This window comes from Botrytis fragariae (genome assembly GCF_013461495.1).
Source record: "Botrytis fragariae strain BVB16 chromosome Unknown tig00000045, whole genome shotgun sequence".
In the NCBI taxonomy this organism is placed as follows: domain Eukaryota; kingdom Fungi; phylum Ascomycota; class Leotiomycetes; order Helotiales; family Sclerotiniaceae; genus Botrytis; species Botrytis fragariae.
The window spans coordinates 326,235-345,068 of NW_023500991.1; the positions used below are offsets into that span (position 1 = coordinate 326,235).

The 18,834-nt window shown below is 41.4% G+C and overlaps 3 protein-coding genes across 3 annotated transcripts; 1 reads left to right on the forward strand and 2 right to left on the reverse strand.

Annotated features, from left to right (window-relative positions):
* Window positions 1-1,171: 1,171 nt before the first annotated feature.
* Bfra_003315 (putative carbohydrate esterase family 8 protein) lies at window positions 1,172-2,209 on the forward strand (the record flags this gene model as incomplete). The annotated part of the gene is made up of 2 exons (XM_037333725.1): window positions 1,172-1,285; window positions 1,337-2,209. 2 exons carry the CDS (start codon window positions 1,172-1,174, stop codon window positions 2,207-2,209), a joined length of 987 nt encoding a protein of 328 aa, XP_037193812.1.
* A 3,342-nt stretch (window positions 2,210-5,551) lies between these two features.
* Window positions 5,552-7,580, reverse strand: Bfra_003316 (putative major facilitator superfamily transporter protein; the record flags this gene model as incomplete). The annotated part of the gene is given in 4 exon segments (XM_037333726.1): window positions 5,552-6,626; window positions 6,644-6,695; window positions 6,764-7,065; window positions 7,126-7,580. The coding sequence occupies 4 exon segments, from the start codon at window positions 7,578-7,580 to the stop codon at window positions 5,552-5,554; spliced, it is 1,884 nt and encodes a 627-aa protein (XP_037193813.1).
* A 4,122-nt stretch (window positions 7,581-11,702) lies between these two features.
* Window positions 11,703-14,879, reverse strand: Bfra_003317 (putative bud site selection protein 6 protein; the record flags this gene model as incomplete). Its single annotated transcript, XM_037333727.1, has 2 exons — window positions 11,703-14,585; window positions 14,709-14,879. The coding sequence occupies 2 exons, from the start codon at window positions 14,877-14,879 to the stop codon at window positions 11,703-11,705; spliced, it is 3,054 nt and encodes a 1,017-aa protein (XP_037193814.1).
* Window positions 14,880-18,834: the final 3,955 nt, after the last annotated feature.

The window sequence follows — 18,834 nt, forward strand, 5'->3', positions numbered from 1 at the left end:
TTTTATAAAAATATTTCTATTATATTCAAGAAAAAATTGAATATATCACGATTTTCGTTACAAAGAAACTATTTCTATAATAACTCTTATATTAATTCAAATTTTGGAAAAGAAATTAGATTTTGTAATAGATTTATAATCAAGTCTTATATATCTAATTTTTTGAAAATTCTATTAATAAATTAATAAAGTGTATAACTATATACAGACGAATTTTGTGTATAAAATGAAGTAATCCACTCGATAATATGATCCACTCGTATATGAATCACGTTATTGTTCTTTATTATCCCTCTCGTAATCATTACAAAGATCGAATGATGTCTCAATGTATAAAATAGGAGTTCTTCATTGGCGGCCTTATATTTTACTTTTTTGAAAAATCTAGAATGCGCCGAATAGTTTGTCCGTGCATCTACTCAATCTCACTCAATCTCTCACTCCCTTGCATCCAGGGCAGGGGGAGTACTAGTCGTCCAGACTTTACTTGTCTTCCATTGGCGAGGGGCGTTTCATGTTTCTACAATTTTGGTGAAGAAGGGCTTTCAGGAAGGATGGCTTGTTTCGTAGATCAGATGATCAAGCTGCCAAGCAGAAGAACTTTACTTGAACCATTTTTTGTGTTTATCTGATAAAAATATATCCAGAAATAACTTGACAAGTAAACCAGATGTGACGAATTGACTAGATTTGCTAACGTCATGTTTTATGGTCAAAAAGTATTTCATCAACATGAGCTCCCTTCTGCTTGTTGTGTATGGATGGAATAAGTACAAGCTTTCTGGCTGAGCATATTAATGTAAATCTGGCGAGAAGCCCTGTATAAAAGCGGTTATCCAGGCCTCATTGAGCGACCCCATCTCATAGGTGCAGGGTAGCGTCAGGGTATTATGCATGCAAGTGTGGGGTTAGTAACTCCTGACATCTATGGGCGAAACATTATTCACAGAATCCTGTTCAAAAGTCGTCTATCGGGAATTTTCCATGTTTCTCTACCCTCGGCGTTTAATTTGGATTCTTCCACGAAGTGTTTCCTTTCTCAAATGCTTACGCACGCGTGTTATGATTGCCCTATGTTAAATAGTCTGGCTTGGCCGTCGAAATTCGATCCATTCCAACCCACTTTATTCAATCATTCATCCGTATCTTCATTCTAAGATTAATTGCCAAGATGCGTGTTCTTCTTACCCTCAGTTCTTTCATTGCTGCTGTGCTGGCCACTGCTCGTACAACACCCCATCGGGTGCCATCACGGCTGGATCCGGAGGAACCTACTCTACCGTATGTTGCTTAGAATGTATCCACAAGAATCCGCTTTTACTAACCAAGCAAATAGTTCCAAAAAGCCGTCAATGCTCTTAGCAAGACCACAACCTCCGCCCAAGTCATTTTCCTCTACTCCGGAACTTACTCGGAACAAGTTACCATTCCTGCCTTGAAGGGAAAGCTCACCGTCTACGGATACACCAAGGACACTTCCAGCTACACAGACAATGTTGTCAACATCGTACACAGCTCTTCCCTCTTGAGTGGAGCTGCCAGTGATGAAGAAACCGGAACCGTCATTAACTTGTCGGAGAACACCTCTTTCTACAACATCAACATCAAGAACACCTATGGAAAGGGTTCGCAAGCCATTGCTTTGGCCGCCTACAACACCGAACAAGGATACTACGGTGTTGGTCTTTACGGATACCAAGATACTCTCTTGACCCAAACCGGTAACCAAGTTTACGCCAAGTGCTACATTGAGGGTGCCGTTGATTGGATCTTCGGTCAACACTCCGTTGCTTGGTTTGATGGTTCCACCATTGCTGCTTCTGCTGGTGGTGGATGCATCACTGCTAACGGACGCGCAACTTCCTCTGACCCATCTCTCTACGTTATCAACAAGTGCACTGTTACTACCAGTTCCTCCTCGACTGCTGGCTCGGGAACTGTTTATCTCGGTCGCCCATGGACTGAGTATGCTCGTGTTGCTTATCAAGAAACTTCCCTCGGCAGCATCATTGAAAAAGCTGGATGGTCCCAATGGTCTACCAGCGATCCAAGAACTGATGATGTTCTCTTCGAGGAGTATGATAACTCTGGTACCGGTGCTTCAGGTACTCGTGCTAGCTTTTCAAAGGAGTACACTACTGCCTACACCATCTCTGGTGTTTTGGGAAGCTCCTACTCCAGCTGGGTTGATACCTCTTACCTTTCTTAAATGGGGTATCAGTATAACTCATGAAAGTAGGAATTGGGGATGGGGAGTGGGGGATCTGGTTATCTTCTGATGTGGTATTTTCAATTGTATATAGCTATTCGAAGCTTACACTGCTTTATGTGCATAAATATTATGGCTTTCTTGCTGCAATGAAATCTTGTTATTTGTCGTGTTTCGTATTGTGAATATGTGGTAAGTTGGAGTTTAGTTTTCGTCTTCAAATATCCAAATCATGCCTACTGTCAGTAGATTTTGTTCTCGTACAACATCGCGTACATTTTCATGTCATTCCATCACCATTAATCCCAAACTCAATCACTTCCCTTCCACTTAATATCATTCCAATTATCCTTTCTTCAAGATTATCTTATGTGTTCTTGCCAAAGTAACGACTCCCTTATCATCATCATAATCACGGTTTCTACTCTCCTCAGAAACCTCACGCTATTCTCACCTCTCACCCGTCCTTTTCAGCATCATCACAATCCGAACAGCGGAGAATTGAAACTAGAATGAAGAGAAAATCAATAAAGGATATATAATATTTCTATCATTCTCATTTTCATTCTCATTTCCAATCATTCCAGTCTTCCAGAAGTACTTAGAATTTGAATTCGTAGGTAGAGACGAGAGGAGTAAGTAGAACGTAAAATGAAATAAAATAAAAGGTAAGATAGAATAGTATCCTGATTGAAAAAAGAAGTTTGCAATCGTCTCTTGCTCAATGCCTGATCAAAAATATACTTTGATGATATTGAATAGAGTGGGGTTATCTGGTTAGTGATAAATAGCTCTGACAAGATGTTTTATTAAGATATAATTGAGAGATATTATATATCTTATTCTTTACTACATTGTTATGAATCTACGGTTCTACTATCTCACTATTCATTCAAGTTCAGCTCTAATACTAGTATCCCTAAGAGAATCTCAAATCAACTAGCTCCGTAAAATTGACTTCTAATCCTATTCTCCTCGTTTCTTTTTCAGGAACAAATATACAACTAAGCAGACAGACATATCTCCTCACATCAATTTCTTATCTTCTAGTACTTATATACATCTCTAAGGAATTGATATAACCTTCCAGAAGTAAAAGATCTATCTAGATAATTCTGAAAAACTTCTAAGTCAGTATCCTTCCTCAAATTATCTATTCGGGATCAAGAATTAATAGTATAGATTATGCTAATCAAAAACATCTTTCAAGTGTTAGTATTCAGCTATCTGTATAGAGTATACTATATAGATAGATATTGTTTCTTCTATATCCCTTTACATTCACACACATAATATATCTTGTAACTAACTATCTTCTCACGTTACAACCTCGAATTAAGTTACTCAAATCAACTCTACCAGAAAAAAAAGCTACTCATCTATTACTCAATTACACTACTTGTATAAAATACACACAAGTAATAAATCCAGCATCCTTTCAAAATTCATACCCATCAGAATTCTCCCTGTCCCTCATCTCCCTTCCACATCTCCTCCTCCCTAGCGCATTTCAAAAAACCCGAAACCCAATTTCCACCCAGCTCCAAAGCATCCCCCCTCTTGAAATCCTCTCTCATGGACTGCTAAATACCACACACAATCTCAAGATCCCTTCGAACTCCAAACCACTCAGGAGCTTCCACATCTCCAAATAGTATCTATCCATCTACACACAGATCAAAACTTCAAACCTTCATTCAAAACTTCAAAATTTATATACTTGTGAGTTGAAATTTGAATAGAAAATTACAGATTTGTAATGAATATATTATCCTATAGGTTCATATACGGAACTCTTTACATCGAATCACATCTGATTCGAATTTGGGATTGAGATTGAGATCTCTACAATCTATTCTCATGTGAATCTCCCAATACTTGATATCTATTGTATACTGTATATCTAATAATCTTAAGCGACTTTCAACTTTCGATATGGATATACTTAGTTATATTCATTCACTCATCCATCCATCCATCCATTTAGTTCCCCCGTCCCATCTCATCTCTATCTTTCCATCCACCTATACAATACAAACCACATTCTACTCACTTCATAATTCATATACCTTCTACCCTCTTACCTCCACTCTTCCATCAATAAGTATTCACACATGTAACAGTCTAATACAATAAACTCTCGCCTACACATATATATACAATATATATACATATACATATACACTCTCACTCTCCCTCCTCTTCTTCTTTCCTTCCCTCTTCAATAATCTCATCTCATCTCATTCCACCCGCGTCTTTAATCCTTAATCTTCCATTCTCAATTTGAAGATTTTGAAGATTTGAAAATCCTTTCATATCGTTATACCATACCATATCATATCAAATCACACACATCACCCTCCCCTCTCTCATCCTTCCTCTAGCCCTCGATCTCGATTCTCAAACCCTCCAACTCTCAATCTTTCAAATCTTAACCCCTGATAAATTACTTACCACTCAACCACAAAGCCCGCTCCCTCAAATCAGACATTCAAAATTCAAAGATACCTCACTCATGAAATAGCATATTTAGAAATCTGCTCAGACCATCCTCCTTGTTCCTTCCTTGTCCTTCCTCCTCAAATCACCTTTCCTTCTTGAACCTCCTTTCTTACTCACATCTTCCCACTCATATCTGTAACACATAATATAATACATCTACCTATTATCTTATTATATTAATCTCAATCTCAATATAGATATATATACTCTTACTTGAAATCACCATCACCATCACACTCAATCTTATTCTCATTCTTACCACACTCACTCCCATCCCCACTCACAAGCACAATCCCCATAAATCATAAATCATAAATCATAATTCTCACATTCTCACCCTCAACATCCATCTACTTCAACACCATCTTCAACCTCTACTCATACCTCAACCTCAATCCCAGCCTCTACCTCAACCAAATACAACATCGCCCAACACAACACAACCCAAGACTCATAAACACAATGTTAAAACCCCATCATTACTTGATACTCATTAATACTATCATTAACACTACTAACTACCACAACCCTACGCTATCTAACCCCTCCAACTCTACACAAGTAATATATACAAACACCATGTCCCCCCACTTTCTTTCAAAGAGGTCATATAGTATTATTAATCTATTCATCGCTTAACCCTCAAACTCCTGGATATCGCTTATTTCCTTTTCCTTTCCCATTCGATCCTTTTATCCACTGTGAATATTGACTTTTCTCTTCATCCCATCCCATGCAATTATCTCATGGCATTAAAAACTATTGGTATCTTTATCTTCCATCTTCCATCTCTTCATGAAATCATAATCCATTCACCTACACCCCGCCCCTCTCTTCAAATTAAGCTCTAGCCTCCTCTCCCTTCTCCTTTCCATTAACATCTCTATCCATCTCTCCATTCCCGTTCGTACTCGTACTCCCTCCTTCCTCCTCATCCCTCGGAGCCTGCTGCGTTGGATAAACCGGCGCAAACTTACTCTTCGCCCTAAGTTTCTCTCCATACATATAGAAGCAAACTGGAATTGGCACCAACACAAGTGCTACACAGCCCAACAATGTTCCTGCCCAATTGACTCCCATTGCCGCAAACATATATTGTGAAAACAACGGGAATCCTGCTCCTGCCAACGATCTCAACAATGTATTCGCCGCAATAGCCGATGCAGCAAACATAAGATATGCATCCACAAGATAATTTAAACTCTGCAAAAAGATTGCCAAAAGTCCAAATCCTGTAAGGAGACCCGAAAGCGTGGGAACAATCCAATGAATATCGGCTCTGTACCCCGACCAACCGAACCAAAAGAGTCCTGCTGCGAAACTCACTCCTCCAATAATCACCGGTGGAAGACGCCATTCAGGAACTGGAATACCGTTGTTTGCTGCTAATTTACGATTGTAAGATGGTTGAGTAAGAACGACGTAGACACCTGCGATTAACATTCCAATGACCATACCGAAATATGGAAGACCACCTACGCCACCAGTGAAACCGTGGATTTGTTGGAAGACGATTGGATAGGCTGTGAGGAAGAGGTATAGAAGACCGTAGATGAAAGCCATGTAAATAGATAGAAGAAGAACGATAGGTTCTGATGCCAAAAGTCGAAGAGGACGAGAGAAATTCTTGGTGACCAATTCACGGAAATCAATCTCGATTTCTTCTTGTTTGGCGTGAATACCCCAATTTTTGGTTCTTCTTCTGAGTTCGGCTGCTTTTTCGATCAGGATGACTGGTGGGTAGGTTTCTGAAAGGAAGAAGAGATCTAGGATGAATGCTACAAAACCCATTATAGCAGTTAACCATTCAGTCCAACGCCAGCCGAGATGAGATTCAACGATAAATCCACCAATGAAAGGTGCTAGAAGAGGTCCAGTGAAAACTGTCATCGAAAATACGGTAATAGCAAGCCCTCTCGTTTGTTATCGAACATATCCGAGAAAACAGCTGCAACAACTGCTAAAGGAGCTGCACCAAACATACCTATTCATCCAATAAGTTAGCGTTTGCCTACGCCAAATCTCGAAGCGAGAAAATAATGGTATACATACCTCCCCAAAATCTACAGATCAAAACTGTTTGTAAATCTTTCGCCGCCGCGACTGCAATCTGAAAGATCGAAAATCCAAACATAGAAAGCACAATTGGTAATCTTCTCCCCTTCAATTCCGATAAAGGAGCCCATAATATTGGACCAAAAGCGAATCCTAACACATAGAACGAGAGTCCTAATAATCCCACTTCTGTGGAAACATTGTATTCCGCTGCTACAACTCTGGTTGCTGTTGAGAAAATACTCGATGTAAATGATGATACTAATGTTGTATAAGCCAACATTACTGCTGTAACAAGCCTATTTCGATCGATTAGCTTCACTTCAAGTGTAGTGTTAGGAAAACTGTTGAAAGCTTACTTCTTCTTCATCGGCCAATTGACAGCATGCAGCGGATCATCTGGTCCATCAAATTCTACCACATATTCTTCTTGAGCAGGCAACAGAGGAGGATACTCCTTCCCCAGCCCCATCAACGGTAATGGTTTCTCCTTTGTACTGAATATCCTGGTAAGTCTACTACTCCTTCCCGTCGCAGTTCTTCCCACCGTCCCCGTATGCTGCGAGCGCGCAGTTTGAATGCGAGATATAACAGTTGGATGACGTTCTAAATCAGCTTGTGTGGGAGCTCGAGAAACTGTAGGACGAATTGAGGCATCGGAAGAAGTCGTCGAAATGGAGGATGCAGTGGGTATACGTTCTATTTCGTGGGAGGGATGGCGGGGTAGAGGGGAATGGATGGGAGATTCGACGGAGTACCGTTCTGGAGAGGCATCACGCTCGGCGCGTGCTATTTCTCGATCTGCCTCATTCATGGCTGTGATTGTAATGTTGTGGTTGTTCTCAATTGATGATTGTAGTTGTGTTTATACTCGTCCGAGTAATTATCGATGTTTAGGTATGGAGAGATAAGCTTATCAGACTCAAACTCGTCTAGACCTTGTTCTTTGACAATGACAATGATGATGACGATTTAATTAATTGTACCTTATGTATGATGAATGAAGAAATGAAACCTCAAAATTAAAAAAAAATCGAAGGGATCATAAGATATTTATTCTATTTACTCAAATCTAAAAAAACTTTTTACACGGAACATAAAATCTTCACTGCCGAAGCATAAAAACCTGTTATATGACAAGATATCCATCTTAGCTGAGCTTGGTAAGGGGAAAAAGAAGATTAGTAGAACCTTCTCTCCCAAAAAGTTCCCGCCCCGATTTACCTAGGTAAAGTTCTAAACTCCATCTCCATACTCCGTAAACCGACCATGGACGAACTCCATAGTCGGGCAAATTGGGAGAGTGATACCGATCTTAATTTTATGCCGTTGAATGGTAGATCCACTCATACGGCATGAGATTATAGTAAGTACCTGTCAAATTTGACATCAAATCGATAATATGACAATTTGACAGTCATCTAGACGCTCCAGCTAATCGTACTATTCAATCTGTAGCTAGACTAACAAACCCTTAAATCCATTTCGATTTTAATCCCCTATTGGTCACCTCGCCAAATTTCGTGCGTACGAAGCTAAGCTACTGTATGTATTGTATGTATGTATCATTGACAGCATGTTTAACAATACCCATGAATGTTCTTCTGCAGTGTGCTTACAAAATCCGTTTATGTATCTAGCATAATGTATTACTAGATTGATCGCCATTGCTATCGCGTTGGCCCTCTTAGAATGGAAGATTTTAGATATTAGATATTATACATCGTACATCAGCTAATAGACAGATGAAACCTACACAAGTTGATACTCGCAATCTCTATATACAATTCTCATTCAACCTTGAATCTCTCATCATCAACATCCAATCTTCACGCATAATCATACCATTTCTCATTCATCCTTCCTTCTTTTCGATCTCATCTAGTAAGCCTTCTATGTACATCTCCTCTCACCGAACTCACACATCACCATCACATCTTACCCCTAACATACGCCTAACACACGCCCATAGAGCTTAACACCGGTCCGCAACCTACATTGTCCGCTCCGACTCCAAGTCAGGTACCAAACACACAAACAGAAAAAGACAAAATCTCAAACTCAGCCCCAGCCCCTACCTCAGCTTACGTCCTTACCGTTACCTCCACCCTACGAGCCTCCATCGTACAATCCATCATCTTCCGCCCAGTCGGCTATCGGCATCTACACCCACCCAAGTTTTCCCACCACCCGCCTAAACCCATGAGCCGATCACTAACAAATAAATAAACACACCGCAATAAACTCCAAACCTCCAAGCCCCCCATGTAGCGGGACCTCCGTATTTTCAAAAAGTTATGCAAGAACCCCTGTTCACCCACGCATCAAAATCGAAGTCCGAGTACAGTACTCTGTCATCACTCTCAGACTCGCTTTGTACATACTCCGTACCAAAATATCAAAATGCCGAAATGCGTCAAAAGGGAAAAGGAAAAATGGAAATGACATAAGTGGCGTTGCAATCCCCATGCTAAAATTTCTCGTCGATATCTAATACCCATACCCTCAAACTCAATGTATCTATCTAGTACCTAGCAATATCTTCAAAGTATCTTTTATATCCAGTATAGAATACTGCAAATACTATAACATATCTAGGTACCTACCTAACACCTTCAATCTCAAGCCTGCCATCCCATTCTCGCCCTCCCAATACACCTACCTGCCCCTCCCTCAAAATTCAATCCAAACCCACCTAGCAAGCGCTTGCTCCCTCATCTTCCCTACCACTCCCACTCCCACCCATTTTCACAATCCAAACTCCGATTCAAACCCAAACCCAAACCCAAAGATCCGCGCTTACCTACGGTTACCATCGGCATTCCATTCCATTCCTCTCTCCCTTTGACAAACAACGACAACAAGAATAGCTCCAGCTGCCGCTGCCGCTTCCCATGTAAAATCTCCATCCTAGAAGAAAAAAAAGAAAAAAAAAGAATACAGGATGAAAGTTTTTTTTCATTCTATTCTATTCTATTATTTTTCTCTCACAAATAACATGTGCACTAAAACCTTAAGCATCTAATAATCTAATCCAATCTCTCTCTTCCCCCTCCCCCTCGCCCCCAAAACACCAAAACCAAAACACATCTGATCAAAATCTAATCGAATACCAAATCTAATCAAACTCACATCTAAAAACAAGAATCAAAAAGGAAAAAGAAAATCCAATTATATCTATACTTGAACATACACACACACACACAACCCATAATAATAGTCTAAAACTGCCTTCCTTACTTGCTCACTCGCTCGCTACCCCTCCGCTGCCCCTCTCTCCCCTCTCTTCTTCACTACCTCTTTCTTTCAAAATACTGATTCAATTTCAACTCGAATTCCAATTCCAATTCCAATTCCAATTCTAATCACATCTCACCTCCAATCCTCCAATCCTTCAAAACCAGAAATCAAAACCAAAATCAAAACCAAAACGAAAACGAAAACCAAGATAAGAATCAGAATTAGAATTAATAGAAAGAGAAAGAAAGAAAGAAGGACAAAAAACGAAAAATAATAATAATATCTACCTACCTACCAACCTACCTATCTATCAATCTATCAATCCAATCACCTACTCAATTTCACTCACTCACTACTCCTAACCCCCCTCCCACCCCCACCCCTCCGCTCCCCCTATCTCCTCTCTTCTTCCACCCCCAAAGAAAACATCTTACGAAATATAAAGTCCAACTCCAACTCCAACTCCAACTCCAACTCCAACTCCAACTCCAACTCCAACTCTCAAAATTCAAAGCTAACCGCAACCCCAAACAAGAACCAGTCGATATACAAAAAGAAAAAAAAAAACCTACCTATCTACTCACCTACTCAATTTCTCTCGTTACCCTTCTCCTCTCCTCCCCTCCCCCCCCCTTCTCTCCTCCCTTCCCCCCTCCCCCCTCGCCAAAAAAATCACTAGTTCAAGATCCCAATCCCGATCCCAATCCCTATTCCCGATTCCCGATTCCCCATTCCCGATCCCAATATAAACAATATAAACAATATATCATATACCACACCACACCACACCACAACCACCTGCCTCACCCAGACACCAAACTGGAGCTTGAGCTCAAGCTTAAGCTCAAACTGAACAACTACTTATTTATGGATTCTGTGGTATGGTATGGTATGTTATGCTATGATGTACTATGATATGGAGATTATGAATAATACCTACATCAAAACAACGGATTAGAGTAGAGTAAAGTAGTATAGATCCAGAGTCACCCGAAATGAAGACAGGATGAGGAGCAGGAGTATATGATACGATTTCATAGCATCCTATCACATCCCATCACAATAACACCCAACCATCAATCCAAATCATTTGACCATATTCTATTTCTCTCATCTACATTGATGACTTGGTACTTCATACCTGGTATAGGGCTACACTACAATACACATACTATCTACCATTCCTTGTATTGCCTTGGTATCATGCCACTGTATTTCCCATTATTTCCTTTCCAATGTCTTTCCACTTCCTTCTCCATTCATACACTCTCATTCACATATCATCCACAATCATGTAAAGCCAGTCCATCAACCTCCCTCTCAGGCCTCAAATTAGATGCCAAGTTTAAACAACGCCCCTATAACAACACGCCATGGAATCTTCCATATATCGACATGGCACGCTTTCATCGCCACGCGAAAACCACAAGAAACGCTCACGTCAATAACCATGCGACCGCACCAATGAAACAAACATGCCCAATTCCCAATAACTCCTTGCTTGAGTATAATAACAAACACCATATGCGCCTTCCATGTCAAATCAACATGGTAAAATCGTGTAAGTGTTGAAACCAAAGTCCAACATTACATTTCCTGTATCGCTCCTTCAAGACATGACTCTGAAAATTCTTCAAAAATGGTCATCATGCTTCGGAAATGCAACTCCCATTCCCCATCGTGATATCATATCTTTTCATGTCTCCAAATCAGAATGTTCGTCTACATTCTCCTCGACCATTTCATCTGCCTCTGCTACCTCTTCCACAGCCGGATCATTAACTTCCTCAAAATCTGCATCTGCTTGCGTCATTCCATTTTGACGTTCCCAAACTTCTCTTCTGATTCGTTCATCTTTTGCAACTCTTTGCCTTTCGACTTCCTCGAAGCCTCCAGACTTCTTCAACTTTCCTGATTCCACAAAAGAGGTCAATTCTTTCTGCAGAACATTGCCTCGGCGACCTTCAAGTTCCTTTTGTCGAAGTTTTTCGGCACGCTCAATAGCTTCAAGACGATTCTCGTGATTTGGTTGCAACGCACGAACTTCATCAAGAACGCCTTCTTTTGCCGCGGCAGGATCAATCGGATCAATACGGTTAAGTTTGGAAAGACTTCGACCGGTACCGATGTGACTTGGGGATCCGTCCTTCAATTGTTCTTTAGTAGCTTGCTCAACGAGTGCAAAGGTTTGTGCGGCCTTCTCCAAATCATCTTGGAGATCTGCTGCAAGGTCTTCTTGCATTGTAATCTCTTCACGATCATTGCACACTGTTTCCAATTCCTTCTCCCAGATCTTTGTCCAGATTGGTCTCTCACGTTTCAAGAAGTCTTGCATCCTCTTCAACTCCATTGTAGCTTGAGAAATATCCTTGGCAACCGTCTCCAATTGCTTGGGAAGAGGTCGCACACCACGTTGTACAACATCCTTTCGTAGATCTTCAACAATATCTTGAAGATCATCCACTTGTGCAACCAATTTATCGGAATCTTCGCTGAGATTCTTCTTTCCACCATTGACATAAGAGCGTCCAGAATCACCATTGATATCCGGAATAACAGCTTTAACAGCAACACTTTTGACGGAGCTAGCCTTTGTGCGAATCAAAGCCATGGAACTTTGAATATCAGATTGGAAGCCAGAGTAAGTTTGCCTGAGTACTGCAAGATCGCGACGAAGGCTTTGAATTTCACTAAGTTGCGCTTGACCATTGGCTTTTGATGGGCTGGTATTAATGCCATTGGTGATACGTCCAGTGTCAATCATTGAAATTCTTGAAGAACTTGGTGGCGCAGATGCGATTCGGGCCATTTCCTTTGCAGCATCCTGTTGGCGATCCGAGACTCTTTGAATTGTAACTTGTTGATCATCTACTGCCGTCTTGACACTCTCGACCATTTTCTTCAATCCTCCTAGACTATCATCAATATGTCGCTTCACCTCATCTAGAACTTCAACATTTAGTACAAGTACGGAACGATCTTTAATATCTTGAAGATCTTCCAACTCGTGACGAACACCAGATACTGGATCTTGAATATAAATCTCGGGTAGATCAACACCATTGTTGTGGGTATTCCAGGCAAACTTTTCAATGAAAGCCAATTGCAGTCTTGCCATGGATAAATCCTTGTAGCCATCAGCAAGGACAAACTTCTTAACCTTGGTCTTATATTGTAAGAAAATTGTGATCTCTTTATCGGGTGGAGGTGGAGATTCTTCGGGTGTGAATTGTCTAGCTTGGCTGCCATAAGAAGGACTATCTCTTTTGGAAGGAGATCGCTTGTGTTGGGGGGCTTGAGGAGGTTCAGAAGTAGCCTTTTCTTCATCTTGGTCTTGATTATCAAAGTTTGGAAGAACATCAGGAGGTGGTCCATTGAGAGTTGCACTCGGTCCATCATAATCATCAATAGACTGTCTTAACTTGTCTTCTGGGGTCTTGACTATAGGACTATCATTCGAGGGTGGTTCTTCTGGCTGTTGAACTGATGACTCTTGACTAACTTCGGCAATCACACTTGGCTTTCGAACTGGGGATGTCTCATTCTGAATCAGACGAGAATTTGTTCGGCCGAGACGTTGGTCCCGATTTTGAACAGCTCTCAGAGACTCCCTGGCATCGTTGCGTCCTCTATTTGGTATTGGCGAGTTTTGTGGAACAGGCATCATTGGAACTCCATTTGGAGATGCACCAACAAGTTTTGAGATTTGATAAGCAGAATAACGTCTTGAAGCTCTTCTTTCCAAATCTCCCCCTTTTTGTAGAGCCACCAATGCAGCATTTGTCTTTGGTGGTGGCGGAGGTGGTGGAAAATTATCCACATTCAAAAGATCAGGATCATTTGGACGGGGCATTGGTATAGAGACTTCATCTCCAGGATAAGGTGGAACAACAGGAATGCTTTGCATTGTTTGGCTTGAGAGTGTAGATTGATCTGAAGATACTGAACCTCGAGATGAGTCTCTTGGTGGCCCAGCAGCTCTTCTGCTTGATGATCCTGTAGCTGAAGACATCCTCGGAGGTACGTTAGAGTCGGCTGCAGATTGTCCTTTGCTTCCCCTATCATTTGCCACACTTGAGTCCCCTTGAAAATTATTTTCCAACCCTTGATTCAGTAATGTAGTCAACCCAGTACTATTACTCGCAATGCTACTGAGGCTTCCATTTCTAGGTATGGTTTCTCCATTTTGTGACGCGCTATCTCTCCCTTGTTTTTGCCGCAGTTTTTGTTGCTTCCGCTTTAAACCATGAAGAAGAGTAATGATTATATCTCTAATTCGAGGCAGGTATTTCTCCAAGCTCTCGACACTTGCTTCTTGACTGAGTGTTGATTCCAGTATATGTCGGAGCAACTCTGGGACATTCCCCAAATCCGAAGTATCAACATTTATTGCTGCAAATGCCCGACAAGCAATGTTGAACTCATATCCCAAGCGCACATAAACATCCGAAACCTGTGCGTCTGTCGCTTGATGTCGAGACCATTGTGTGAGGGTTTCGAGAAGTTGCTTCGTGGCGACCAGAAGATGTGTTACGCTCTTTTCGATCTGAGATAATGGTGGGGGTTTTGACCACTTTGACTACTGCTGCTTGTCGGAGGTTGACCACCCTATCCAAAAGTAAAGACATTAGCAGGCCTTCTCATGGAAGAGATCATTGTCGCAAAGGCGAATCAATTATGTCGAGTGGAGCCAATGACTTACATTTTGTCTTCTTCCCGAGTGATTGCTTTGGACAGACTTGGTTGAAGCAGTTGAATTCCTTGGCTGGGGACCCAAACTTGGAGATATAGCCCTGGCGGATATTGTCGGAGGTGGACCAGGGGAATCCGATGCTGGAGATCGTCTTTGACCGGGTCGTTGAGGTGCTTGCATTTCTGCGACCGACCTATCTATTGATATCCTGTGGGAAGTCGAAAGGAGGATTCAGCAAAGAGTCAGCGCGCCATGCACACAAGTATCCTATAGTAACTAGAGTTATTTGGCAAATCAGTGGATGCAATCAGATGCGCTCCTGTGATGAGAGGGCTGGGACCGAATTTCGCAGCAAATTAATGTGAATCCTTCTTGGTTGTGGTAAAAGTTGTCAAGTAGATGGGTATCAATTCGAATGGATTCAATTCAATTCAATCTACACGGCAGGTGAGTGCCTCATGCAAGTGTGCCAGATCACGCTAGTTTAGGCGAAAAGGTTTACTCAGGTGGTGAAACCTTTCTGACTGGGGAACGTTTATAAGAGGGTAGGTCCGAGCTTTTGGAGCGAGATTTACAGTGGAATCACATGTTTAAGGGTAGATTGAGGGAGAGTTTGAATGAATAACGTGAGTGCAGTTGTGCTAGGTCCAAAGAAGATTAGCTCACCCAGATGTGTATGTAGGTGATGAAGTAAAAATAAAATACGACCAGATAGGGAGGGCGTTGATCTTAACTTTTATCGATTAGGTAAGGTTCGGATGTAGAACGGCTCAGAAGCACTGGATGCTGCGTTTCGTTCCCTTCACAGACCAGACACTTGGGCATTCAGACATCAAATTAATCATTTTAAATAAGTCCCGTTTGGATTTCCATTTTCAGACATTGAAATGACAAGGACCATCCCTGCCGTTCCAATTCTGGGTTCATTCTGCTCCCGTACGAGAGCATTTTATATTAACAGACCAACCTCTTTATTTTAACAACAAGCTTGGAAGGATGATATGGTTGAAGGCAATCTCGTGAAGAAACTCTTTTCCTGATCAATGCAGGCCTCCTTGGTCTACTTCAGATCTAGACGAAGCACTAGAAGAGAGTTAGAACACAAGTCAGATTTACACATGTACCTAGCAGGTTCTAGAAGTCAAACAAGGCGAAACAAGCTCTTAAAGGGGACCGCTATCACATTACTTGATATTAATGTGGACGAAGACAGAAGAGCTACACCAACACTTTGAGTTATCCTCGAGCCAGATTGACATTTGAGATATCCATCGGCCGTGTGAAGTAAGCTTTCTTGCTCTATGAACCCTACATCAACTATGACAACTTCAAATTTCCTTCTCGAAATCAACAATCAAGAGAGAGCATCCCAGACTTACGTCTCCTGTTTGAAGCTCAGCAAGACCTGGGACTACACTGCTTATTATATAATACTAATAATCCAGTACAATCTAGAGCGATACCCACAACCAAGGTATCAGGTATTAGGTATCAGGTATTAGGTATCAGGTATTAGGTATCAGGTATCGGGTATCAGGTATCAGATGGCACTGCGCTCGAGCTACAACTCGGGTGTTTTCAAACCGCGCGGCAGTGACAATTATTCAACAGATTCAATCCCGTCCAGGCCGCATCCCGAGGCCATGGGGACATGCAAGCCTTTTCCCTCTGATTGGTTGTGAACTCGAACCCGTGCAGATGAAGATATCCGAGAGAAAGGAAAGGCACAGCAGACAAACATCAGCATTATTCCCCAACAATTTTTGCATAGGATTCGTTGATCGTGAGGAATTAATGAGTTGGATGAAAATAAAAGCTTTCTCGGTCTTTGAGATACTTGACTCTGTACCAACCTCTCGATAATCGTGCAAGTCAAGTTATTCCTTTCTTGCCATACTCGGTAGCTACCTATGCGACGTCATCCATAATATTTGTAACGTGGCCGAGTACCAAACTATCCAAAGTCCGTTCGACGGCATGGAACATGAGAGGATGTAAGATGCAAGGAAAAGTCCGGACGCACTTGAATCTTCCATGCAAGTGTCCAATCCATGTAGGGATTCGAAGCTCAGGCCTGTGTTACCAGACATGGAAATGTACCTTATGAAAGCGCTCGGGACCTTGAAGAAGAGGATGGAAAAGCATCTTAAGATTTGGATCGCCTTGCCTAGGTAAGATCAGCCCATGTTCATCCTGTAGGTAGGAAGCGCTTTTGAATCTTTCCTTTCCTTTCCTTTCGAGAAGAATGAGAATCCCACCATTGATTGCCTAGGTAACCAGGCTATCATCTATTAACCAAGCTATCATCTATAGTTTGCGTTGGATTTACCAAATCAATGTAATGGATTGTCGGTGTTGCAGCGATACATTTTAGACCATTCTACTCGACACTTTACCACTCATAGGAATGTCGATATATCCGTGTCTGACTACCTACTATTTAAATTCTCTTGAGATAAATATAGAACATCTGTCGTCTGTCGTCTGTCGTCTGTCATCCATCATTCTTCATCCATCAGCTACCATCGTGCTCATCAACTCATACCTATGCAGGTGAGCCTGCGCACCAAGAAAGATTATTGTGCAATTGTTACAGCACGCACATCTTATACCCAGGTCAAAGGATGTTCGTATATGTGACCCGAGAGACCCAAATGGACCTTTCTATCCCCCTTGTTGAATTGAAATATTGAAATCGCATCTTTACATGTACCATCCTCAGCCTATCTGAGAAGCCTCTCTCTCTCTCTCTCTCTGTTTGGTCTTCACTATCTAGGTGCTACTCCATCATGCATTATTTCTCTTTTCCTTTCCATGCGAAGGATAAAAATAAAACCAAGCCCCTATACTGTATCTCAATCTGATTTCCCCAGTTCTGATGTGACTAAACGTTTCATTCATGTGGTGGTTGTGATGATGATAATATCTACAAGGCACACACACACACACACACACACACGATTTACATGCCTTCAAACCCCCATTCGGATTAATGCTCCCGTCTATCGACACTAGGATATGATAGCTACCGGATCCCCGAGATATTAATAACATGGAAAGGGAAGAAGGCTTGACTGTCAAATGTTAAATTGATTTGGGGTCGTGGTACAGCGAAGTTCCTTGTAGCGTGATAATAGTACCAGAGAGAATCGTGGAGTCGAGAAAATCGATCTTGGATTGACAAGTTAGCAAGCAGCTAGTAAATAACCTTGGATTCTGCCTCGAGGGAAGGCAAAGACTGGATATGTGTATTGTGTTGAGCTTTTAATACGGTGCTCGATTTGGGGCGGGATGGACATCACAATCTTCTCTCATCACCCTTTGCACACTTCATCCTCGAGGTGGAAACTTTGACTTCTTTTTCTTTTCGACTTCTCTTCCTGGGCACTTTACCTTTGCCTTCCTACTTCTGCTCCTTCTCGCCATACCCGGTAGTCTCTTGAATAAGGAAATACTTTACGCATAAGAAAAGTTCGCATGATTACCATTGCTGTTAACAAAGATTCGATATATCAAGAAACGTCACCCCCCGTTATCGATATCTATCCACCCATCCATCCACCCATCCATCGATACCATCCACCGTACAACCAAATATATCTACCGACACTCAAACAAAGCTCCCTTCCTTCAACAGACAGGAGGAAAGAAACCGAACATTCCTTCTTTCTCTCTTTACTCTTCCGTTTATTTATTTGAGATAGACATCTTACCTAATTCTGGATTCCCACTTCATTCTTCTCCTATCGTAGAACTAGAGACTTACTGCGTATTCGACGTATTCTAGACTGATTCTTAGTCTATTTAGAACTTCATTCTACTTGTTGTCTTTTTATTAATCTATCTACCTACTAGGTACTTGTTTACTTTTTTATTTATTTAAAGAATTCGTTTCTACTGAGAGAGACTTTGTGAGAGAACGAGGAAGGAGATTTATCACACTCTATCTATCTACAGTACTCTCTCTCTCTATCACATTACTTTCTCTTCACGTCCTTACTCTACCTACCTACTCGACTTACCTACCCACCTATCTCAGGTACTCTAGATACTTAGGACTGTAGTCTCCCAAGAGAGAGGAATCCACATCTCTCTACAGCTACAGCTACAGCTACAGCTACAGCTACATCTACAT